The sequence below is a fragment of the Aspergillus lucknowensis genome, assembly GCF_044049455.1.
Source record: "Aspergillus lucknowensis strain CBS 449.75 chromosome Unknown BJX67scaffold_17, whole genome shotgun sequence".
Taxonomy (NCBI): Eukaryota; Fungi; Ascomycota; class Eurotiomycetes; order Eurotiales; family Aspergillaceae; genus Aspergillus; species Aspergillus lucknowensis.
Genome location: NW_027263561.1, coordinates 211,571 through 234,343, shown reverse-complemented (window position 1 = coordinate 234,343; position 22,773 = coordinate 211,571). Strand labels below are relative to the sequence as shown.

The 22,773-nt window shown below is 51.1% G+C and overlaps 8 protein-coding genes across 8 annotated transcripts; 4 read left to right on the top strand and 4 right to left on the bottom strand.

The window, feature by feature from the left end:
- Positions 1–764: 764 nt before the first annotated feature.
- BJX67DRAFT_380685 (uncharacterized protein) lies at positions 765–1,328 on the top strand (the record flags this gene model as incomplete). The annotated part of the gene is made up of 1 exon (XM_071032842.1): positions 765–1,328. One exon carries the CDS (start codon positions 765–767, stop codon positions 1,326–1,328), a length of 564 nt encoding a protein of 187 aa, XP_070886720.1.
- Positions 1,329–2,032: 704 nt separating this feature from the next.
- On the top strand, positions 2,033–2,836 carry BJX67DRAFT_77021 (uncharacterized protein). The gene has a single exon (XM_071035417.1). The coding sequence runs from the start codon at positions 2,235–2,237 to the stop codon at positions 2,766–2,768; it is 534 nt and encodes a 177-aa protein (XP_070886719.1). The 5' UTR covers positions 2,033–2,234; the 3' UTR covers positions 2,769–2,836.
- A 1,690-nt stretch (positions 2,837–4,526) lies between these two features.
- Positions 4,527–4,938, bottom strand: BJX67DRAFT_380683 (uncharacterized protein; the record flags this gene model as incomplete). The annotated part of the gene is made up of 2 exons (XM_071032841.1): positions 4,527–4,632; positions 4,706–4,938. 2 exons carry the CDS (start codon positions 4,936–4,938, stop codon positions 4,527–4,529), a joined length of 339 nt encoding a protein of 112 aa, XP_070886718.1.
- A 1,559-nt stretch (positions 4,939–6,497) lies between these two features.
- On the top strand, positions 6,498–7,726 carry BJX67DRAFT_352175 (uncharacterized protein). The gene is made up of 2 exons (XM_071028984.1): positions 6,498–7,049; positions 7,112–7,726. The coding sequence occupies exons 1-2, from the start codon at positions 6,601–6,603 to the stop codon at positions 7,578–7,580; spliced, it is 918 nt and encodes a 305-aa protein (XP_070886717.1). The 5' UTR covers positions 6,498–6,600; the 3' UTR covers positions 7,581–7,726.
- Positions 7,695–9,292, bottom strand: BJX67DRAFT_387637 (putative protein kinase; the record flags this gene model as incomplete). The annotated part of the gene is made up of 9 exons (XM_071034244.1): positions 7,695–7,891; positions 7,938–8,106; positions 8,155–8,188; positions 8,299–8,464; positions 8,522–8,795; positions 8,833–8,869; positions 8,921–8,970; positions 9,009–9,098; positions 9,236–9,292. The coding sequence occupies 9 exons, from the start codon at positions 9,290–9,292 to the stop codon at positions 7,695–7,697; spliced, it is 1,074 nt and encodes a 357-aa protein (XP_070886716.1).
- A 188-nt stretch (positions 9,293–9,480) lies between these two features.
- On the bottom strand, positions 9,481–11,230 carry BJX67DRAFT_77007 (aminoglycoside phosphotransferase family protein). The gene is made up of 2 exons (XM_071035416.1): positions 10,432–11,230; positions 9,481–10,372 (listed from the first exon to the last, which is right to left on the bottom strand). Exons 1-2 carry the CDS (start codon positions 11,090–11,092, stop codon positions 9,504–9,506), a joined length of 1,530 nt encoding a protein of 509 aa, XP_070886715.1. The 5' UTR covers positions 11,093–11,230; the 3' UTR covers positions 9,481–9,503.
- A 2,400-nt stretch (positions 11,231–13,630) lies between these two features.
- Positions 13,631–15,721, top strand: BJX67DRAFT_352169 (uncharacterized protein). Its single transcript, XM_071028983.1, has 5 exons — positions 13,631–14,496; positions 14,543–14,671; positions 14,729–14,782; positions 14,836–15,247; positions 15,303–15,721. The coding sequence occupies exons 1-5, from the start codon at positions 14,019–14,021 to the stop codon at positions 15,544–15,546; spliced, it is 1,317 nt and encodes a 438-aa protein (XP_070886714.1). The 5' UTR covers positions 13,631–14,018; the 3' UTR covers positions 15,547–15,721.
- Positions 15,722–17,505: 1,784 nt separating this feature from the next.
- Positions 17,506–19,137, bottom strand: BJX67DRAFT_380677 (uncharacterized protein; the record flags this gene model as incomplete). The annotated part of the gene is made up of 2 exons (XM_071032840.1): positions 17,506–18,203; positions 18,306–19,137. The coding sequence occupies 2 exons, from the start codon at positions 19,135–19,137 to the stop codon at positions 17,506–17,508; spliced, it is 1,530 nt and encodes a 509-aa protein (XP_070886713.1).
- Between the last annotated feature and the right edge of the window lie 3,636 nt (positions 19,138–22,773).

The following is a 22,773-nucleotide window of genomic DNA, read 5'->3' as shown; positions in this document are numbered from 1 at the left end:
AGCGGGTGCTGTTTTGGGGGGTGAGGGGTGTAAGATGCTCAGGTTCCATGGGCGACCACTGTCAATATTCCAGTTTCAAGTGTCATGTGCCCAGGGGACTGGCCGAGAGACTGAATAACAATCGGCGATTTTCTCTGCCCAAAGACGATACGATCCCAAGGCGGTTGTCGAGAATTGAACCCCGAGGATTCAAGGAGATAAGCTGTTTGCATCACAGGGGATGACGGAGCTCCACGGAAGAACAGCACATGAGCGCTCAGACTTCTCCAGCAGGGTAACCAGTGATTTTGTCGGCCTGCGTTCCCATGCCAAAGTTGTTTTGGCCTCTAAGATCTGCACCATTAGTTTCTCGAAGCGCCGGTGGCTACTTTGCTCAACACTCATTGGGACACCCCTGGCGAAGAGTTACTAGGCGCATCAAGCACCCCGACCAAATGAAACAGAACAGCCGCGCGCGAAAACATCAAGGCTCTCCTGCCATCCAACTGATGAGTTGCGCTCCGCTTGAAGCAATCTCGTAAATCCAATGTTATAAGGATCCTCACGCGGATGATACCAAATCGTCGGAACGGGCGCTTAGCAAACCCCCAAGATAAAAGCCATCAACGCATATAAAAGCCTTCGCCATTCTCCGTGTACCCTGGGGGCTTCTGGTCCGTATCAGTCTCAATCACCCTTCTTCTCATGAACTGATCGCGACCATCACCGTCAACGCAGAATCACCAACAAACACCGTCCAAGTCTGTTCTTGGTCCACCTGAACCATGAGTGACGGAGTACAACCAGGAGCCCCGTTTTACCAAAACCTCGGTATCTATAGCGCCCTGGCCGCCGTTAAATTGACTTCCGATGAGGGCTCAGTAACTACACTTTGGACCACCATCTGCGCGGTTTACTTTCCACCTGGGGATGGCTTCAAAACAGCCGTCAACAAGCCAGTCCTACAGGACAGCACCCAGCCCGACTTGGCTGTAGTCAGAATTGTGTTGAGTTACGTCCAACTTCGAGGCTCTGTCGACCTCCACGAGAAGCAGATTCTTGTTATCGAATGCAAGCGTCCTTCACGAGACACTCCTGCGGAGTGGAGTTCTGCGACAGAGCAATTGCGACACTACTGCGAGAACAATGTCAACGCCTCCACGAGAATCTTGGCGGCAACTGCTATCGGCAGGAAGGTGAAATTCTGGAGATACGACGCACCATCCTTGCTTCCGCTGTCGAATGTGCTTGACCTGTCGGAGACCCAGAGTCAAAACGAGGCCATTCGGATGCTGAACTATGTACGCAATACTGGTTACGCTTGGACTGAGTCCGGCGGGCCTCCATAGGAATATCGGGAACCTGGGTTCCTGGTGGTTGTGGCCTACTTCCTCAGGCTTTCTCGTGAATACCTTGACTGGTGTTAACAAGTACGGGGCATGGAGCCATTTCAATACTTCTTCCATGTTTCCGCTTGTGTCTTCTCCACTTTTTTTTTTTTTAGGTTTCTGAATCTTCGTCTTGCTCCCCTACCATTGCTGTGATGAAATAACCCAATATATAAATGTAGCGTGGCTATTTTGTGGTGATATTTGTTCGCTACTGGTTCAGCCAGTTGATTTGATGTGGGGAGTTCCCAGGAGCACCCACCCTACCCGGGGGCATCGGCCTGGTGTACACGGACGTAAAGCCCCCAAAGCCCCCAACGCCCGTCTAAACCTGCCTTCAACTCCGAAAACAGTCTGCTCCCCTCGTGTATCCCCGTCCCCATCTCCATCTCCACCGGAAAGCCTCGCCAGCCTTTCACCGGATGTGTAGTAGGTACGGAGAGAATATTGCATTTCAAAATTCAACTCCTCGTGGATGAGACGAAGGAAACTCCGCAGATGATATGCCAAACCCGTGGAAGGAGCGGTCTGGGCAGGAGCATTTTGTGCTTAAGAAATCGCGCTCCGATAAGCCATATTGCACTGTCGATCGGGCTGTCGACAATGTGGACGAGGCATTCGTGTTGCGCATTGAGCGGGCAATTGAGTGTTTTCATCATGCCTGGGGGGGATCTACGAACCGACCAATCGGATACTGTGGTTGACCTTGGTGATTTTGTTACCCCATAATGAGGCGTATTGTCCGGATGACAAGAAAGGGGACGTACGTCAGCATAGAGGCTAAAAACCCCATGAAGGCACTCGCGAATCTTCGACACGGCGTCCAGAATCATCTCCTGAGAAGGTCTGTACTTTTCCACCATCACAATGCGCGCATCCGCAATTCTCTCCAGCTTGTCTCTCACCGCCACCTGCCTGGGGTTCACGCCAAACTGCCACTTCAAGCCTTCACCCAATGCCACAATTGACAACTACCCCGGCGCCCCCAAACACAGCGCTGCCTCGCCTTCCCCGTACAATTTAAACCTCCTCTCCGAGGTGCCCATCGCCGATATCTGCAACTCTCGCAACGGAACCAACGAGCTTGAATGTGCGCGCATGTATATTGATGCAATCGACGAGCAGCTGGCCTTCCTGTATGCCCGACGCCTGGGCTACGCCGCCGTTGCGGGACACGCCAAGTACCGCGCTGGCACCGACCTGAACGACCCCAGCAGAAATGATCAGGTGGCAGAAGGCATGGCACAGAAGGTCTTGAGCTACGGTGGGAATTGGGATACCGGAAACGTTATGGGTGGTGAGGGCTGCCAGATTTATGCCAGCTTAGTTTACGAGATTTCCAATATCCGGGAGACGTGTAATTCAGACTTTGAAGAAGAAGCTGATCGGGTCTGTAACTAAAAATTGGCTTCGTGTTTAATTCTAGGCCATCAAATACCAAACCATGGAGATATGCCAATTGATGCACACGTCTTGATACTCACTTGGCCCAATCTAGTAGAGGAGGGTGAAGATACACTCGAGGAACCCGCAGTACGGGCTCCTGATGCCACCACACCCCTACCGATTTTACGCGGGTTCTCGGCACTTTCTCAGCATTGCTACCGTGATATTTCGACCTTTTCCTTGTTGGAAACGTCATCCACCAGAAGCAAAAGGGCCGCTGGAAACTACCCGTGCGGGTATCGTAGCTCTAAGTACAGCAGAGCGGGCGGGGAGTCATGCTCCTAACATTTACATGTTCTGGAATCATTCCAGATATATATAGTCCTTACGCAGCTCTGGAGGTTGGATTGTGGACATCAGTATCAGTCATAAAGGCCAGCCTCGTAAATGGTAGTACTTAGTAGGTATAGTACCTATAATAGTACAGGCTAAGCATACGTATGATTGCCCAGGTATGAATAAACTATCCTTGTCTCTTTGTATATACTGGCGTGTTTATAATTTTTACAAAAAATTGTGATCTTTCCCACACCTTGTATCTGTATGCATTCATTGTGAACCAATAAGGAGACTCTTCAAGAAGATCATGGATAAAAAGCAATAGAATAACAGATATTTACTATTAGCTAAGGTATCATCACTAACCAAAGCTAAACAGGTCTAGGAAGTAGATTGTAACAGAGGAATATTAAGATGGGATTCAAGAATACTCACAAGGAGTTCTACAAACATACATATGACCTTCTGGAGTGTGGGTTTTCATAGCCCTCCGCCTTCCCTATACAATTAGAACCGGCTGGTAGCCCATACCCTTGAGTATCAACAGCAGCGTTCTAACAGTAGCGCTCAAAATACCGCATGCATACATCCGGCAGTGTTGTTCTTGTGCTCTCTGCGGACCGAGTCAAGATCGCGCACCCAACGCATGTAACCCATTACTGGCCGTCCATTCCGTTTCGGCGCCTGACAACATTATAACCGTTAGCGATCCTGAGATCCCGATCTGCATAAGTATAGCTCAGGTCAAATGCCGAGGTGTTCGACATATGTGTACGGAGGACTGGGTGGTTAAATGGCCAAGGCCACACGCGCGGTGAGGTTCGTGAGATTACGTCCGAATAACGTTGAGTGATTAATCAATCCTAGATTGGCGAAATTAGTCCTCGGCAGACCGGGGTATCTGGACAGATACTCGAGAGGAAATTCTGATGTTAATCTTGCAGAGGATGAAGGATATACAGCATTCGCGATTTCAGACTGAAGCTGTACACCCGGATGCGAGTAGAAGCGACTTTCTCAAGTAGAAGAGCATTGAGGCTCTAGAAAGCCGGTCCAACACTGGTCGTTTTGGCTACTCCAGCCATGAAAACCACCAAGTTGACTCTCATTGCATTGTAATTTAACGCTGGATGTGAACAAAGGTTTGGTTTGGCAATTTGCGGTCATACCTTGCTGCCTACTGTCCGAAGTCCCGATAGTACAGCTAATAGTTTACGGGGAAGAAGGCGGCTGCTCTTCGACGCACATATACTTTGAATCACAGTTATACATTTGATAGTCGCACGTAAAGAGGGTTGATATTCTCTATACTGGATATGGACCTGTTGAAACGTCCAGCTCGTACCGTACAAGAATTCGCAACAAGAAACATCCCATCCAGAGGCAAGGAGCTATGTAGACAGCTTCTGTCTCACTAGTCATTCCCGAAGATACTTATGCCTCGGTGAAGACCAGGGAAAGCTCAGCGTTTCCATAGTTGTCATCACCTTCCTTCTTCATGCTCAAGGTCAATTTGTCATCCTTGTAAGCTCCCTCGAACCTGAGGATAATATATGAGCTCACGGTATAAAAGCTGGTTCTAAGATGGGGGTGTGCCAGAAGAAGTGACTCACCAGTAGTAGACACCCTGACCCTTGAAAATCTCAATAGTTTCGCCCTCAAGCTTCGAGATGGAGCCGGTGAAGATGTAGTTCGCCTTTGGGGTTTGTTGGGAGCTGAGCGTCCACTGGCCTGTGATGGCAACAGTGGTTCCGACACGGAAGCCGCTGTCAGTGACCAGAGTGATGACTTCGTTCTCGGTCGCGTAGCTGGTGTTCGTGTTCAGTTTTCCCTGGAAGATACGCATGGTGGAGGTAGATTGAAGACACGATGGACGGTTGAGGAGTTTATGAACGACGTTAAATGCAGAGTAAATGAGTCGTAGGTTGTATCTTCGAACGTGAAGGGCGATGGTTGAGGGTTTTTATATTCATTCCTGTGGAGTTTCTGTATGCCGGCTCTGCGGTCATCTTCCCTGGTTGCCTTTGACCGGACTGCAATGCAAACTCTACTGCAGTTGCGCCTTGTACTCACAATTCCGGCGTCTCACAAACTCCGCTGCATGGCTTGGAGACGCACTTGGTTCAGCCAGTCATGGTCGCTGTAGAGGTTCAGGCGTCGTGGTGCTGATATGGGTGGCCATGGTTGGTGCTCCAGAGTTGTGAAATCGCTCAACCTGCAGATCGAGTCCACCAATCTCTCGTCCAACAGGAATGGTCCCCATGCACAAGAGCTTCCCTGTGGTATGGGCTTTGGTAATGTCACGAGGACTTCCCATCATGCAAATAGGATTGCTTGAGGAGGCTGGGAAGAATAATCCGGAGTATCCTAGGCCCGTGGAGTATTGTGCCGAATGCGTCTTGAATGCTGCAACTTCATGTGGGAATTCGTTTTGCTGACCAGGGGTGTGGATGAGCACAGAGCTTTCCGCACCCCTGCTGAGCTTGTAAACGTCACACATTGAGTGTAGGCCTTTTCTCCATGTTCTACAATTATCATGTTGTCGCGGGATATAGTAATCCCACTATTAAATAGATGTGAGATCGAGGAACAAATAAATCACATGGACATAGCCCAGCAGTGTCTCGAGTGGAAGACTGGAGCATTTCAAATATCGGCCATATTCTATCTACTCTCCACGTCGTCAGGTCTGCCTATCCCTGCTATTTGCGTGCTCAACGACGAACCTCCCGGACTGCGGACTTTCTGATTTGGTACTCCTGCCAAAAGAAATAGCACTGTTACGTAAATATCACAGTCGTACGAAGTACTGTGATACTCAGCACGGTCGAGAAGACCGGAGGCGTTTTCCGCACCTGATAGGAGTGTGTTCAAACTTACTTTCCTAAGTGAAGTCCACAGCATCTGATGTCTGTATTCGTGTAGATTCGGAAACAGATTGCTTGATCTCGGGCTTGTATAGACTTGTGCATGCCGTGTAGCATGCAAATAAATAGCGTCTGTCTTATCGTCTTGGGGATAATGATTAGTTTTTGACCTGAGGGAGTAACATCGGGTCCAGGTCCAGTAGCTTTGTACTTCCTGCTGGGCTCAGCGGAATCTCATTCCACCTTTGTAGGCTTGTCTTGAACGGCGTGTTTGGCTCACGGTTGCTGAAGGAGGGCTCCTGCTGACAGACTGGGCGAAGGAATGCTCCTGTCGCATACATGTTCTCGAATCTGGAGGAAGGGTCGTCGGCGAGTCATGAGCCTCATTTCGCAGAGAAGGCCCATGCGACGCCGAGTCTTGGGAACCCTCTTCGGCGATGGCGCGCGGCGGCAGCCAGCCCTGATTGGGTGCGATCTCGTATTCTTCATCAAGCGAGACGCGAGACTGCGGCTTTGGAGACACCCCCCAAGAGGCCAAGTTCGAGCCAAGCCTTCCTCTCCTTGAGATAAAAGGCTGGCCCTGCGCCAGCGAAGTTTCAAATCGCAACCGCAACAGCTGAAGAACCTGAATCTCGACCAAAATGCCCACCTCCTCCAGCATCTTCGCCCAGACCATCACGAACTGGGGTCCGCTCCCAACAGACTTCACCATTCCGGCAGCATGCGCCACCTCAACGCTGTTTGCGATCGCCCCCAGCGGCCAGCCCGATGCCCCCATCTGGCACGACTGCCGGAGCCAAACGGACGTCTGTGTCCCGGCCCCAACGGACCCCAGCGCACCTGAGGACGGGCTAGAAGCAAATATAATCCCCGGAGACGGACTGCTCGCGGCGTTCTACTCGCCCGGGATCTCGTGTCCGTCCGGATGGAAGACCGTCGGTGTTGCGGTGCGCGATGGCGATAATAGCCTGTCGCGCTCGGGGTTCCTCGCATCCGCGACTCCAGGGCCGGGCCCGATATTCTATAACCCCGATGACGTGCTTGTTGCGCTTTTGGATCCCAGCGAGACGGCCGTTTGGTGTTGTCCTTCGTGCGCCTCCTGTACCTCCCTGATGGGTTCGGAGATGCAAGACGGCTAATTCGAATTTGTAGGTCCATGACAGTCGGCGCGCAGGATGATTATTGCTACTCCACGCTCCCCGATTACTCCCTCTCCACCGCGTGCCGGACGTTCTTCACGCAGGACGATATCGCCACGTACACGACCAGTGTCCCCGGTGACGATGGACATCTCACTGACGGCGAGATATACATGATCACAGCCACGAGAACTGGGACCGTTGAATCAACGACGTTCTCTGCGAGGGAGGCGACGGATTATGTGGCGCTATCCCAGATTCCGGCTATTCGCTTTGTGCATCAGCCTTCGGATTTGGCAGGTGGGGGGGAAAGCAATAATGATGAGGGAGATGATGATGAGGGAGAAAGTGATTCGGAGGAACCGAGCGAGACAAACGGTGCCGGAAGATTGGGTGCTAGTGAAAGAGGACCTTTGGGAGGGATTGTTGGGAGCTTGGTTGCTTCGGTGCTTGCCGGTGTTGCAGTTGTACTGCTCCGTTAGATGGTCTACACTCGACGCCACGGTAGCCAGCTCATGATGGTTTCTCAGTGCACGATAATGAGAGCGGACATGCATTTTGTATTAAGAGCTATTTACCGAATAAATACCCCCTTCTCACCGATTCGCAGGACCAATTTGTGAAAGCCACGGATGGGAAATCAGATCTTGCGCCGTGGCCCGGTCCTCAGGGCTCCAGCGCAACATTCTAGAAATAAGGTCTATAAACTGGCGCAATTCATCGTCATCATCAATTTTCTTAGTCATAGAGAGTAGGTCCTTTTTCCCGATGAGCTCGGGGAATTTGAATTGTCCTATCAGATCAGTTAGCTGTGTCGAGTTAGGAGACAGCGATCATACCTTGAGCGCCATAATACCGAGATGTTTCTCTTCCCCGGTCGAGAAGATCAGAAGGAGGGGGCCCCAGAAGGGAAATAATCCGGCCGAGATGGGCTTCGTCTGCAGAGCCTGGGCCGCGCGCGTCTCGTGGTATGTCGAAGGGTCCGTGGCCATAGACCAGATCGCAAAGCTGATAGACTATCAGTAGTAACTGCAATAAGAATGGAAAGGTCTATGCCATAACTCCGGAGTTCCATATATCAACACTGTAGCTCCAATCGCACCCGAGACACACTTCCGGTGCCCGATATCCCTCTGGCTAGATGAGGTGGTTGAGCGGGGCCTCATCACCTCGCGCAGCAAGACCAAAGTCAGTTATTACCGGTCTCCCAGGTAGTCGGGTGACAGTCCCCAGTAATTTCGCGAGAGGTATATCTCCCGGCTGTCTGGTTGTTTCCTGGGAGAGGGATCGTTCATCTCATCCTGCGCGACAGAGTCAAGAATTGACGGATCATTTAGGGCCAGTAAGATGTTATCAGGCTTGAGATCTTGGCCGTATGTTAGCTGTGACTGATTCAAGGAGTGAATTAGTTGAATGACGCTGCCTGTGCGAATGACATGGAATTCGGTGTGGAGGTACTGTAGCCCAATGAGGATGAGTTTAGACACTGGTTTCATGACGTCGAGGGGCATCGTGTTCCCTTCGAATCGATGCTTCAGCATCCAAAGGGGCTCACAAAGCGCATCGAAGACCATGCAAATATGAGGACCGCCCGGGCTTGCAACCCGAAACGAGTCTAACCAGGTGGTGACAAAATTGTTGCCTAGATGCTGGGGGTTTGCCTTAGTTATATGCTCAGTAATGCGCACGCTCCTCCTCTGCAGATTCTTAAGATGCATAATTATTTGCGTTAACTTTGATAGCCACATATCTGGGTGGACGCCATCGCCACCTATGACATAGTTAGACAATTGAATTATTTTATGAGATGATCTTCACGTACTGATGGAGATCGCGGGCTAGCCATACTGTTGAGCTTGTTCCCCAGCCTATCTCGGCGGCGACTTGGTATTGGTTGTTCAGAAACGTACTGGATAGAAGTGCTGCGGCTTATAATGGGGCGTGGGCTCTTCCTCCACCAGATCGGTGGGAGGGAGTAATTTTGCCGGGAGGGGAGGGGGCTTGCAGGGAACAGATCAAAGGATTCTTCTAAGGTACATGGCGACAGAAAGACGAGTAAGTTACTCGCTGCCCGCTCTGATGCTGGCTCTTCTGGTCGTGTCGAAAGCAGGGAGACGTGTTGTTGATATCATCGCACAAACGCCATGTAGGTTGTCAAGTGATTTGTGTTGACCTGCACTGTGAAAGTATCCATTCTCTGGAATCCTGAAAGCTAAGATAGAAACTTGTTTCGTGGTAATATTAGTTGCTCTTAGTAACTATTGTATTGATGGCCATGCTGTGGCTGGCGAGGCTGCGTGTGAACTTCATGGCACCCAGTTGGAGGGCTTCCGTGGGAGCATATCAGGGGTGTCTTTCACTTCTCTCAAGAGACAATATATCATCAGTAATGTCACTATCACCACTCAGAGCTGATCAATACTCTCTGAATTCGGACCCTTCCCGCCATTTCCGATCCCGTTGTTGATCACTAGCGACCAATCGGAAATACAGTCTGGTCGTATCGAAGCAATGAACTCCTCCTTGGTCATCTTCCCGCTGTCAACAAGTGCTTTCTTCTCCTCCATCTTCTCCAAAGCCTCATCGTATGTATCCAACTCGCTCACCTTCCGAGCTGCGAATTCCTCCAGCTCACCAGCATTGTCAAAGTCGTTCTCCCGTCTCACCCACTCATCCACCCCCACATGTCGGCGCAGTTGTGTAAAGGGAAAGTTGCAATGGTCGTTAAATCCAGATGAGAGCAGCATATGCAGCCATATAGCCCCAGATTCTTGCGACCACTTGACAAGACTGGATAGGTCTCTCTCGTGCCTTGACATTCTTGCCTCTTCCTCCTCCAAGACACGGATAAAAATGTTGAGGTATTTGAGATACCGGGTGGCAATCTGGGGTAGCTCATCACCGCTACAATCCCACGCTCTATTGACCGGTCTATCCTGGAGAAGCCACCACGGTGCCGAACCAAACAACTGCGCAGGCCCTATATAAGACCACTCAAGGTCAACAACTCCAACAATAGTAAGGTCATCTTTGCCACGGACAATCAGATTTGCTAGGCCAAGGTCATCGCAAATTAGCTTAAACTTGCAGTGGTCATACTTTTCATGAACAAAGTCAAGTATCAGGCTCTTGAGGACCTTGAACGCAATATATTTGTTTCTAGCATCGTAGAAACCAACGACAGAGTTTGGCTGGTGAACAAGCTGTTCACAGTCCTGCTCAATAACGTATTGAAAATACTCGGTTGTTGTTGCAAACCCCTGGGTTCGGTCACCTAGACATCGGCTTAGACATTCTGTTGCATTATCAAGGATACAAAAAGCGGAGTCATACCAAATGTGTCAACTCCTCCATTCTGTAGAATGGTATGAGCCTTGAATGTTAGCGGCCGCCGTGGGGGTGAAGACCTCCGAAGTTCAGGGTGTGGATATGGCAGGCTGCCAATCTGATCAAAATCAAGCTTGAAAAGCTGGAGAAGAAAGTTCGCCAACTGCTGGTAGATGCGCTCAATATCGCTATGGCTGATGTCGTCCCTTATAACTCTGCTAGGGCGCTCGGCATTAGGGTCCTGAAGGAGGTCGCTAAGGCTCACACCATCAATAAAGTCCATCATGATAAACGGGCCGAGACCAAGAGGGTTGCTGGTAGCAGGACCCCATGCATGGACTATTGGAACAGGAATTGTAGTCCTGTTGTGGATGAGACCCAGGGCGGCCACCTCCATGGCAACTTTCTCGTCGGCGTATTCATTACTGACCTTCCCCGTACGCGGGAAACGAACCATCCAGGCTGTGTTATCACTAAAGACCATCTTCATGCCAGCATTGAATGCGCCATGGTAGAAGGTGCCATGAAGTTGGCAAGGAAGCTTATCAGGATGGAAAGTCGACACCCACTTGCAGAGACCGCCATCCCTGTGAGTCTGATTTATCTTGTCAACCCAAAGCTGGCCTTGTACCTCGTGGACGAGATCGACAAGGGCATTAGTATCCATCGCGTAGGAGAATATTTCAACAGATAGCAAGCAAAAGAATCTGGCGCCAACATCTACCCCGCTTCACCTGCAGCCCAAGATTGCTGCCGATGCGGGCACCTCGAAGGCGGGCGTGCCATCCATAGAGTCCCGGAAATCTGCCGCCGATAGGGATGAGGCGAGCCGGTATTTTGTAGTATGTGTACAGGTAGCTAGACGTTGCGAATCAGTCCATGTCACGGATTGGGATGATGGCTAGAGCCAAGCTACAGCGGCGATCCTTCTAGAATAGCCCCTCCATCCCCCGTGCTACGCTCACGGGCAAGCAAGATACCCCCGCGAGGATCCATATTGCATGCGTCTCGTTGCTGTATGTCGGATTGAGGGACGCATTTCCCTCCAATATGGATCATTTCGTCTCATCATCCTCTGTTGCGCAGTGTATCATGCCCCCGACCCGGGCAGGGCGACAGTTTTGATCCTCTACACCTGTAAAACCTCTTTCCCGTGGGGTTATATTTCCGACCTCGGATTAGAATGCGTGTCTAAGCCGGAAGCTGGTCGGACGGATCCCCTTTTATTTGGGGTGTGTGTAGAAACGGAGGCCAGAACAGATGAGATCATTTTGTTAGAAGGCTTACTTGAGCATTGACCTATTATACAAGTGGCAGCCGGCTGAATAGAACCAACGAATCTGCTACAGTGCAAGTTCCCGGCCACTGGGGATATATCCCGTGAGAGGCAATAGTAGAACTCCTGGCCACAATAACACCATCATACCACCAACTCAGTTGCCTATCACCCAGCAAGAATAGCTTCCGTCAACAACCGATTTACTGGAACACAGGAGATTGAATCCCTGCATCCTGGAAGGTTGAGTATGCACCTTCCAGAGAACCCCCGATGCAAATATTCCTGCGGGTCTGGCCCATCAACTGTCGACTAAGGGTTCCAGAACCGGTCCTTCCCTTATGACGGCCCATCGCATCACTTGCCCGGCTCTGTCCCAGGAACGGTCGCGCAACCACAATAAGCTTAAGACCTCTTGTACCACAGCCCCTTTATAATCCCGATTGGTGGAGCTAGAAAGAGGATTAGTCGCTTGCGATCAAAAAAAAAAGTTAAGCCTTTCGTGCGTCATATAGGTTAACTGAGGGACTTGAGTTTCTTTTTTGTCTCCCTTCCGTTGTGCGGAAACCATCGTCCCTCGCTACTGCTCTCTCCTCTTCCTCCTCCTGCTGCTACTCCTGCGTTTTCGACCCTACCGCGTCCTATATCAGAAAAACAAAATCCCTCCTCAAAATGATACCCGTCATCGCAAAAGCCGCCCTATACATTCTTTTCCAGGTTGGAGTATGGTACATCGGGATGTGCATCATGAGTCTTTAAATGTTGCATGAAATGCAAGACTTGCGAGAAAAGGTTCCCAGGGGCCTGGTGCCTTGCATCGATGGTACGTGGGTTGTTGCTCCTTGGACGTCCTCCTGCCTGACCTGATCCCAGAATTCAGCACCTGGTGGAGCGTACAGAAGCAGAGATAGTGTCACCACGAGATATGGAGTGGATTGCAGACGGGAATACTGGAAGGACAGAGGACAACCGTCCCGTTCTGACTATTGATTCGCATACACGGCTATTGGGATACTTACAGCGTTGTACAATCAAGCGCCTCTTAGAATGCCAGAGGATTCAGCAGACAAATCATTGTATGAAAGTACCTGAGCCACCACTTCTGCCCATCATACTCACCTCCAAATAAACCATCCCTGTAATTGATCACGCGGTCCAAGCCCGTAGACTGCTGGTCCAGCAACATCTGCGAGATGGCCATAGGGCCATCAGAGCCCGGAGTAAATTCTTCCTATGGCATTCTGTTGTGCTCTGCTGCCAGAGCTAGGTTAGTGAGAATGAAATTGGTGTGATGGATGGTATTTGTTCGGTGGCGAGGGATGGCTGGGGATGCTGCGCAGGGATGTTATTGTTATTTGGACCTGTTTGTCCTGGGATAGCTGGGAGAGTTGTTCTCGTGGGGTTGGGAAGAAGATGCAGTGGGGGATTGTCAGTCGTGCGAGACTCGTCAGCGAAGTGCCTCATTTCTGTGGTGTACCCGGCAATGTTAACCGTAAAAGACTCCTCATGCTGCACGAGTGAAGAGTGCCTTCTGAGATGTCAATGCAACACCAGATCCTGACGGCAGGAGCTCGAGCGAACTTGAGTCTCCTGTCTCCCACGCCCGCAAGGCCAAGACAGCCCGGCGAACCCAAAATCTCTGAATTGCCGCCCAAAATAGGTACGCCGAGACGCCGGTCCTCGTGTCGAGCCTCGCCTGCATGGCGCCCCGCAACTCCATTGCTTCTTTGCCCAACCGGAGGTTGCGCACTGGCTACACTCCTGCCCAGAGTCGGAGGCCGATTCGCTGTGAGACAGGAAAATGGTCAGGCTTGACTGAAATCTCCACACAGAGCCCCAAAAATCGACGTCACAAGGGTTCTGTGAGGCGAAAACACCCCCTTTCAAAAGCGTGACGCGCCCCTTTGCCCTGGTCGCGTCTTGCGACAAACGCTCTTTCGGATTCCCAGCAGTTTGGCGATCACGATGCGTCTGCTTTCCGTTCTCTGGGCCTGTGCCTGTGTTGGTGTCGCGTTCTCTCAGGGTGCGTCCGGAGCGGACGATGAGGGGGAATATGTGCGACTCGAAGATTATTCGCTGCCCGACGACTTGAAGGTGATGATGGGCCTTCGAGAGAAATCGTTGGTCGCAGCCGCACGACTCGAGGAGCGTCAATCCCGCTGTTTGAATCCAGGATGGGGTACCTGTTATCTCCAGCTCGCGATGCGAAAAACACCGTGACTGACACCGCATAGTTCGATGCCCGGATTGGGGCTGCAAACCCCCCGCAGCGACCTGCTGCCTAAACACCGACTACTACTACTACCCGTCGTCCGCGATGTGCTGTCAAGGCGTCGACGTGTGCATCCTGGGCTCCAAGTGTTGTCCGCGATCGTGCTGTCCGCAGGAAGGCAGGTGTGGAAGCGATGGCTTCTGCTCGACGCTCAGGGTGACGGTGACGACGACGTCGACCAGGACAACTTCGACCAGGACGACGCAGATCACCACGACGACGGAGACAACACAGACAACCACAACGAAAACGACGACCACCACGACCAGCTCATTCACCTCCGGGCCTTGTCGCACTGCCTCCCCGCGCGAGCTCCAGGCACGAGACGACGGCACGGGTCTGGCATACCTAGATTTCGAAGAGACTGGTCTGGAAAGCAGGGACCTCGAAGAGCGCCAGCGCTATCCGTTTGAGAAGTTCTGCACGAGGGCATGTCATATCGCAACGGGCGAGGAGGTGATCGTCCTGAACCTGAAGCGTATACAAGGTCAAACAGACCAGCTCATCGATAGCACCTGCAGGGGTAAGCTGGCTATTCACTTGACCGCGATGGCACTAACGTGTGTAAGGAATGAGGGCGAGACGGAACGCTGGCCAGATCCCCGACGGACTGAAAGATGGCGAAGATATCCTTAAATATAACGGTGGCGGAAAACAGAATCGAGTCACGTCCGTCAAATGTGATGATTTCTGCGTCGGTGAGCCGCCTCAAGACTCCAGAATATCAGACACGCAAATCGCTAATATTGCTATAGAGGCAAACCAGCACGTTGGTCCCAACTCGTACCAGTGTGACGAATACCCCCCAGGTAGGATTGGCACTTTACGTTATCTAACGCGGTCTGACGAGCCATTTCAATAGCATCATGGAACCAAGCCGAAAATGCTCAAACGGCACTCTGCATCGAGCGTTACCAGAACTCCGGCACTCAAGGCCCCATCCTCCAGAAGATCACCAAGTACTGCAAGCCAAACGAAGGCGACAAGATGCTCATCCGAGTCGAGGGTGGATGTGGCGGCGCAAGAGCCAAGCGAGAGGACGAGCCGGAATACTTCCCCTTCCCAGCATTGATGCCACGCCAGGAGGACTCGACCAGCTTGACCATTTCGAGCTCCAACGCGACGCTGCGTGACCCCATGGGCGACGGCTCACTCACCTACGTTGCGGTCGACCTCGGCGAGCTCGACGACGGCCACTACGACCTGGAAGTCAACCTCGACGGCCCGGTAACCAATGTGACCGTCCTGGAAGCTGACGGAGAGACATACGCTCAGTAAGTGGTTTCAATACTTTCCAATTTCTACCCTGATAAGCTAACCGTAGTATAGGGTTGATTCACCCTCTGACGGGCCCGTGAAGCTCAGCTGGGACGTGGATTCCCAGGGCGCCTATCTGGCCTTCGCTGTCATTGCCTTCACCGAGGAGGCTGTTGAGGTCTCTTACACAGGAAACTTCACGCCCAGTTCGACTTCGGATTCGTCGGGTCCCGAAGACACCGGTGCGGCGAGCTATTTGCAAGCCTGGTCTCCGGCCGGATTACTGGTGACCCTTCTGGCGCTGTTCTTTGCTTAATTGATGCGTGTAGTCTTCACTGAAATGAACGTGATGATCAAATGCAGTATGCACACGCAGTGACGGTTTTTGTCGTATTTTTTGCCGTCATCGGCCAGGCTATCTCATTCATAGTTCCACGTTGAGAGCCGATACTCAGGGCCCTAGTCTTAATGAAGAATAAAGTGTCCAAGTCCTTGAGTCCCCAGTAAATCCTGAGTGTAAAGCTGCCTTTAAAAACGTATGTCTGGGAGATTAAGATTCAGAAACATGGTCCTCCATAGCACGCCAGTTAGGATAGATATTAGCAGTAGTGGAGAGGCTCATAACAACCTGATAACGATGCTTCAGTCCCCGTCGAACACAAGATCCAGAGCTGCTTAAAATACAGGGTCCCATCATACACCTCAGAATGATCCGTGGCGTTTTCCTGGACAGAGTCAGGGCCTCGAGATTAAGAGTCAACCGCCTGTTTCCCGAGACTCAGACAAACTAGACGTAACTAGCTACGCTATTGATGCTCAGCTGGATAAATTTTCGCTAACGATTGGCATGGGTAGTCTGTTACCAGATGCATGCGGTTGTCCACAATTATCAGCACGCAAAACTATCCCATTCCCGTCCCCTTCCAACTAGCTATAATGGGGTTTTCGGGGACGGCCTTATCAGTGTCAAACACACAATAAATTGGAAAAGATCAAATGGATCATGCCATGGGAGCAAGACTACATATGGACTCTCTCATGTGCCAGAAGCCCTAACATTTGACTTCTACATCTCGCTTGCATCGTGACCATCAATACGCAAGCAGCAAGTTTTTGCTCATAGATTAACGGATAGCCATATGCAGTGCGCGGGCGAGCAAAGCGACAGCGGTCACCACCTGATCTATACATGCGAGCAAGGTAGGGGCGTGATGGGGTGCAGCACTTACCAAGAGGCGTCCAAATGGCACTATGTGAATACGGCCCTTCCTGAGTAGGCGAGTGTTCCTGCCGCCATTTCTTACTTCTTGGATCATGACGATGTAGTTCGCTCTTTCCGTTTATCAGAGTTCCAACAGCTGGGAAGGAAGGGTAATCTTTCTTCTCTTTTGTACTCCCCTCTATGCTATCCTCCTCTACAACAACAACAACAACAACCACAACCACAACCACAACCACCACCACCACCAATGTGAGTCCCCCGCTCCTCGTACGTCTTTGTTTGCCATTCGAAGGTCCAAATGCCTTCCATTTGGTCCCACAAATGTCTTTTCCTGGCAAGATGGCCACTTACGAGATATCTGTCCATCACAAAATCGATGCAGCCTGGTTGATCATTCACATCTATAGGAATAGAGGACCGTCACGCCGCATCGCCCACCACGACGCCATCGCAGCCGTCGAAGTCGCCGCCTTTCGGGCGGTTTTCAACGGCACCGGCACCCTCGACGAGTGGCGCCGAGCCTTCTGGGCTGAGCTCGCGGCCCGCACGGCCGCCGCGGCCATCGCCCGTGGCTTTGGCCAATTCCGTGGCTAAACGCCTGTGGTAGGTTTCTTTTTTCTTTCGTTTTTCCTTTTTTACTTGCCGTCAACCCCCCGTTGCCCCAGCACTTGCGCCTAGATAGGCCGATGAAGCTATCTCTAGTGAGCATAGTGGAGGCACCCAGAACGATAGTCGGGCACCTTTTCGCGGTGTTCTGGATAAGTAGGCCGGTTCGAACGAAACGGCTGAAACCAAGACCCGAACAATTAGGCTTTGGTTCATGGTATGATGGGTTGCAAGTAGGACGATGATCGGTCGTTGGTCGTATGGGACATGGGACTCTATCGGGGACAGAAGAGAGTCCACTGGTAGGCTAAAAAGGAGGTTTCACCGTATACCAAAGCTACATGCCCTCATCCTGGTGCATATAAGAGCTAAGTACGGAATTCCTCCTTCCGGCTCAGGAAGCGGGAGGCGGGCGGTTGGTCTCGTCACTGGGTAGTACAGGTTGGGCTACCAGTGATGTACTCCCTCACAAATTCTGTGCTCCATCCGAATCTGCCGTAACGAAATAGGCCGAATGACCGGGTTTAAAAGCTTCAAATGGTGGATTGCATCACCATGAGACTTGACAACAGCACCAACTTCTAGCAACTCCTTGACAATAACGGATCCGTGGCCACGATGCTCCAGTGCCACGGCTTCCCAAGCCAGGACCACCGGGGGTCGCAGGGCGAATTCCCATGTTCCTCTCCAGGTTATCATAGCAGGCCCCCCTCCCCCAGTTACCTGGTATCTGAAGAGCATCGCTAATCCCTCTTGTCCGTTCCATATCTCCATTGTTTCAAGATTTGGCATTTTCATGGCCGCTGCTGCCGCTGCCCGGAGCATGTTATCGATCTCGATCGGGCTCTCATCGGGCGCGAGCAGTCGTGAAGTCAGCGCAAGCGAAGTCAAGCGGGGCCACTTCCATGAAGGTTCGCGAGTATGGAAGAAATCGCTGGCATCCACAATAAAAGACGCTGAGACGTGCTCAAGCTCGAGACTGGCTTTGGCGACCGCCCGGCTGACATCAGAGGTCGGGATTCGAATAGGGTCGCAACCAGAAACACTGCGCATAAAACCAAGGGGGTACTGTTGATTGAAATTCTCGAAGAGTACAAGTCTCCGTAGTTGGCTAGAAGCGAGCGATTGAAAAAGCGATCGGAAAGCTGCATTATAAAGGCGAGGATTGGTATGTTGTCAGTGCTAAGCAATATAGCATCGAACACATATATGGCAGAGAACGAACGAACTGACGCAGCAGTACTCACATTGATCCGTCCACCGCTGCTGAGTCTTATACCATTCCCTCCACGGCTCGTAGTAAATCTCCCGGAGTCTTGGAAGACGGGCAAACATCTGTGCCAACGCGGTCGGCTTCCATCGTCGGCGGGTCTGTTGACGGAGAAGCACACCTGTTACTACCGGCACTAATGGTAGTTGCTGCCACCACTGGTTTTCTTGTTCGTCATCATCGAACGGTCCTTCGCCCATGATTTCATCGAAAACTTTGTGGATACCATCGTTGGGCGGAGCGGAATCTCGACGGCCAGCAATCCAACCGTGCTGGGGGTCGTCAAGTTTGACCAGCATCGACTGTTCTGCGCAGAGACCGCGGTCGCACTCGTCGGAGGGGATATCTGGCCCAAAGGTCAGGTATTTGAACCAGTGCTCTGAGTCACTGGGAGAGTGAATGCTAATATCGAGCAGCAAGTTGCCGTTTGGTTCCCATGCGCTAAGGGTTGAGAACAAATCCTGGAATGCTGTGGTAATTAGGGTATTGTCCGCGTTGCTGATCCCCAAGTTCTCGAGACCTCGGGGTGCACACTGGGTGCAATCATATTCTCGGAGTTCCAGGCAAAGCCATATGTAGCGCACGAGAGCCCGATTACGATGAATAATTGAACCAAAATCGGCGAGGCGTGACAATGTGAGGTTGATTCGGGCGAAGTTGTGCCGCTCGATGATCGTCTGCCACTCTCGCGACACGGTGGCGAAGGCAGCCACGCTACAACCGTCCTGCAGTAAGGCTTCCAGGACCAAAATCCGGATCTCCGCAGGCAAACAGTGCCAAGACGTCTTATCGGCTGTCATTAACGACATTGGTGTCACTTTCTTGAACGATGATGGGAAAGAGGATCGATAGGTAGAGTACGGCGTACGGCAGGGCGAAAGTGCTAGTCTTGTATGACCTCGCAGCTGGTGGTCTGTGAGGTTTTTGATAACTATGGTGTGTATGGGAACGCCAAGGGTGATGATCTCAGCAACACTGGCTAGAGATGAGCAAGAAGGATTGAGGAATCTTCTTTAACTGCCGTTACCTCCCTCCTGACGGCTGTTCCTAGACGGCTTTCAGATGGGACATTCGCTACCTGATGATTGGAAGGAAGACGATGATGTGTCTTGGATGGATTTTCTGAGGAAGAAACTATCTAGGAGACCGCTGAGCGGGAGAGAAAGATAGTGGCCTCAGCTGCTGACGAAGCCTGCTGAGAAGCGAAAGCTTAAACCAGGGCTCCAGACCTATACAAATGCCCCGGAATCGAGGAACCAAAAGGAGCACGGTCACTCAGACAGAACTCCGGACCATCCACTACCGGCCATTCCACACCAATGCTTCGTCACTTAATGTTCTCAATGGCAGAGAGACAAATGCAAGCACATCCAGCAAGGTTGCTCAAACTGTATCTTCCTTCCTGCCCGGAACTAGTGTATTTAGGCAGCCAAACCCGCTGAGAGGAAGTTGAGGGCTTCAGGACATCCTTCGACATAGCTTCTAAAGGTGGCGGTGCGTTTCGACCGTTAGAACCAACGGGCCAGGTTAATTTTGGTATGAACCTCGTAAACGGCACGCTGAGAATCTCCGTGCCTCTCTATATATCGCCCGCGCGCGGTGGCTTTGGGCGTGAGTTGCAGCTAGCGTACGACCCCGGAGCGGGAAACGGTGCGTTTAGAATCAGTTGGTAGTCTTCGTAAGACGGCGGATAGGATCCCGCTGTATCGGTATGAGAACGGGGATAACCTTAGGCGGAAATGACTTTGAAATTAGCAACGTATAATCCTAACATCGAAGTGTCCTTACCTTGTATCTTAGGCCTCTTTCGTTTTTATCCTCGTGGGCCCGTATAGAAATCTCTAATTCTTGCTCTGGGGAATAGATTTAATGGAAGCGCCAACTTGATGATAGACTTGAGCAATCCGGACATGACCCGGCGAAAATCCACTTGCCACATAGAGGATATCTTTCTTCGGCAAGGCTGGGGTCTGGAATCTCGACATTCTTACTCGTTCCTTCCTCTACTGTCAATGTTCTCCTTCTTCACTATGTTGGGTTAGATCGACTTACCTTCTAGATCACGGAAAGTGAAGACTTCATGATTGCTTATGTTGAATAGTACCTTGGTACTCAGGAGTCTGCCGGGTTCGGGAAACGAGACTACTGTACGGGCAATGCGTGGTTATTCTTCGAGGCAAGAGATTAACGCCCTGTGGAAGATTTGCTTTTTCTTTTTTCGCTTTTTTTCATTCTTGTTCTTTTTATGCCCTTCAGGGATCTTGATCCTCGAACTAGCTCCAGAATTATTTTGTAAAAGAGTGGTAGTAACGAGCAGCTTTGCTTCCTTGCTCGTAGAGAGCCCCCTTATTTATTGCCAGCGGCGTACCTCCCCCTGCTGTTTTGATTTATCCAGCCTTGTATGTCTTTTCCGATTCCTTGTCCATCATTCATCCACCCACACCGTCCACCATGCCGCTGCCACCCAAGTCAAGCATGACTAGTGTATTGGGATCAATAAATAAATGACCAATTTATCATGCCCTCATTCAATAAATATATGCTGATCTTGAAGATGAAAGTCTCCTCATATCTCATGTTGCTTGCACTATTTGCTGTGCTTTATCACCTCTATCTGTATCATCCACTTCTCAAGATAGCACGGATTTTTCCCAGCTATTCTCTCCACCCCTTTATTCTCGCAAAATTTCCGTTTCTGTCGCAAATTACTCAACAGGTCGAGATCCCTGACACCGACGAACTTTATCTCAAGTTCAATGAATGGGTCCGTCACAACTACCTTGTCAGTCAGGAGCCACAAGTTGAGGCAAGAACATCAAAAACTACTATAAAGAAGATCCTTTACGTCCCTTCATCCTCTTCGGCCATCCTTTTCCATCGCCACGGCACATTGTTTGCCATTGATAGAGTAAATGCGAGGTTTCTAGGGGATCTATGAACACAATCTGGATATCCACTGCTGTATGGAACACCGAGAAACTCCATAGACTTCTCAGAGAAATACATGATATTACCGTGGGCCGAACATGTATTTATTATTAAAATTTTGAATACAGTATATACTCCTAGACACGTGGTTTGTCCAAACGCGGCAGGGCACTCTCAACCTTGGTGATCGATCGAAAACAAAAGCGGGAACTTGTTGATGACCTGGACGAATACATCAACCACGAAACGGGCAAGTGGTATAACAACCGTGGCATTCCCTATCGAAGGGGCTACTTTATGGTCGGACCTCCAGGGACAGGCAAAACAAGTCTGAGCTTTGCAATTGCTAGTTATGCCCACCTTGATCTGTATACAATCCAGGTTACCAAACAGCTTGATGGAAATAGCCTGAACACCCACTTCCAAGAGCTTCCAGAGCGAAGTGTAATCGCTTTAGAGGGCCAGAGAGGGCGCAGCCAAGGCAAACGTCGTGTGTGCCTTGATCAAGAGTTTCGTCGTGTTGCCTCAGGTATTCCGCTATCGAAGAGGTTGGTTCACAGGGCAAATGATGAAAAAAAGGCCGAAAAGCCCGTTGAGTAATGGACAAGAGCAGTGAGCTCTCGAGCTCACTGCTTCATGCATCTGCCAGTTGTCGGACCAGTGACGGTTCAACATGTCACTGGCTCCGCACAGCCGCTGTGTGGAATTGAATTGAGATTTCGCAGAACCCAAACGGAAAGAGGGAAAACTCCCCGAGGTCTCAAAACGCAAGTTCTGGCAACCAGAATTCAGCCTCCAAGCGGAGCAATCATCATCCGAAATCATAACTTTGACCGCATTTCCGCCCCAACCTGGTGACGGCTCAAAAAAGCAATATTCCCAGCTGCGGGGGAGGCACGCCGGAGCCGGGGACCTCCTCGTCCGACTGAGGCAAATGCAATTCAATTGAAAGGGTAAGGCTCTCCCCTTTGTATGCCACTGGTATCATCATCTGATCGCTTAAGGTTGTAAGCGGGCATGTTCGGCCCGGGCTCGCTGTGCCCACCTTGACGCCCAGACGCTGCCGAAGATCACTGCCATCAGAGCAGGGTGTGGCCATCCGTGTGGGCGGGGAACGGGGTGCGTGCACAAGGAATAACAAGTTCGTGTTTCAGAAAGCGGAACCAGTCCCCTTGTTTGTATGTGCCTTCCTCGTTTCGAGGTTTGGTAGGGCTCGGTACACAAGGGAGGGCTGCCAGGAGCCGCCGGAATCCTCTTTTGGCCATTGAATCTTCAGCCAATCAACACGAGGCTAATAAATGTCCTTGTCTTTTGATCAAACTACCACCACCACTGGTTTCCTTCCAGCGATTCACTGCGAAGATCCACGTTCCCTGCTCTTGAACCGGGGCGTTCTCCGTTCAAGGTATTGACAAATGAGCGTCCTTCTCCAGCGCCCGCCACAAGGTAATGCACTACGCCGTCGTGAACGGGAACTATTTGGCAGGACAAGCTCCGATTTTCGGTGTTTTTGGTTG

Excerpts from the sequence above, each read along its gene's own strand:
- BJX67DRAFT_352169 (XM_071028983.1), top strand. The coding sequence starts at position 14,019 with ATGTGCTGTCAAGGCGTCGACGTGTGCATCCTGGGCTCCAAGTGTTGT. Across the intron at positions 14,783-14,835 it reads GTGTGACGAATACCCCCCAG|CATCATGGAACCAAGCCGAA; the intron begins GTAGGATTGGCA and ends CCATTTCAATAG. Across the intron at positions 15,248-15,302 it reads GACGGAGAGACATACGCTCA|GGTTGATTCACCCTCTGACG; the intron begins GTAAGTGGTTTC and ends ACCGTAGTATAG.
- BJX67DRAFT_77021 (XM_071035417.1), top strand. The coding sequence starts at position 2,235 with ATGCGCGCATCCGCAATTCTCTCCAGCTTGTCTCTCACCGCCACCTGC.
- BJX67DRAFT_352175 (XM_071028984.1), top strand. The coding sequence starts at position 6,601 with ATGCCCACCTCCTCCAGCATCTTCGCCCAGACCATCACGAACTGGGGT. Across the intron at positions 7,050-7,111 it reads GCCGTTTGGTGTTGTCCTTC|GTCCATGACAGTCGGCGCGC; the intron begins GTGCGCCTCCTG and ends TCGAATTTGTAG.
- BJX67DRAFT_77007 (XM_071035416.1), bottom strand. The coding sequence starts at position 11,092 with ATGGATACTAATGCCCTTGTCGATCTCGTCCACGAGGTACAAGGCCAG. Across the intron at positions 10,373-10,431 it reads TGGAGGAGTTGACACATTTG|GTGACCGAACCCAGGGGTTT; the intron begins GTATGACTCCGC and ends GCCGATGTCTAG.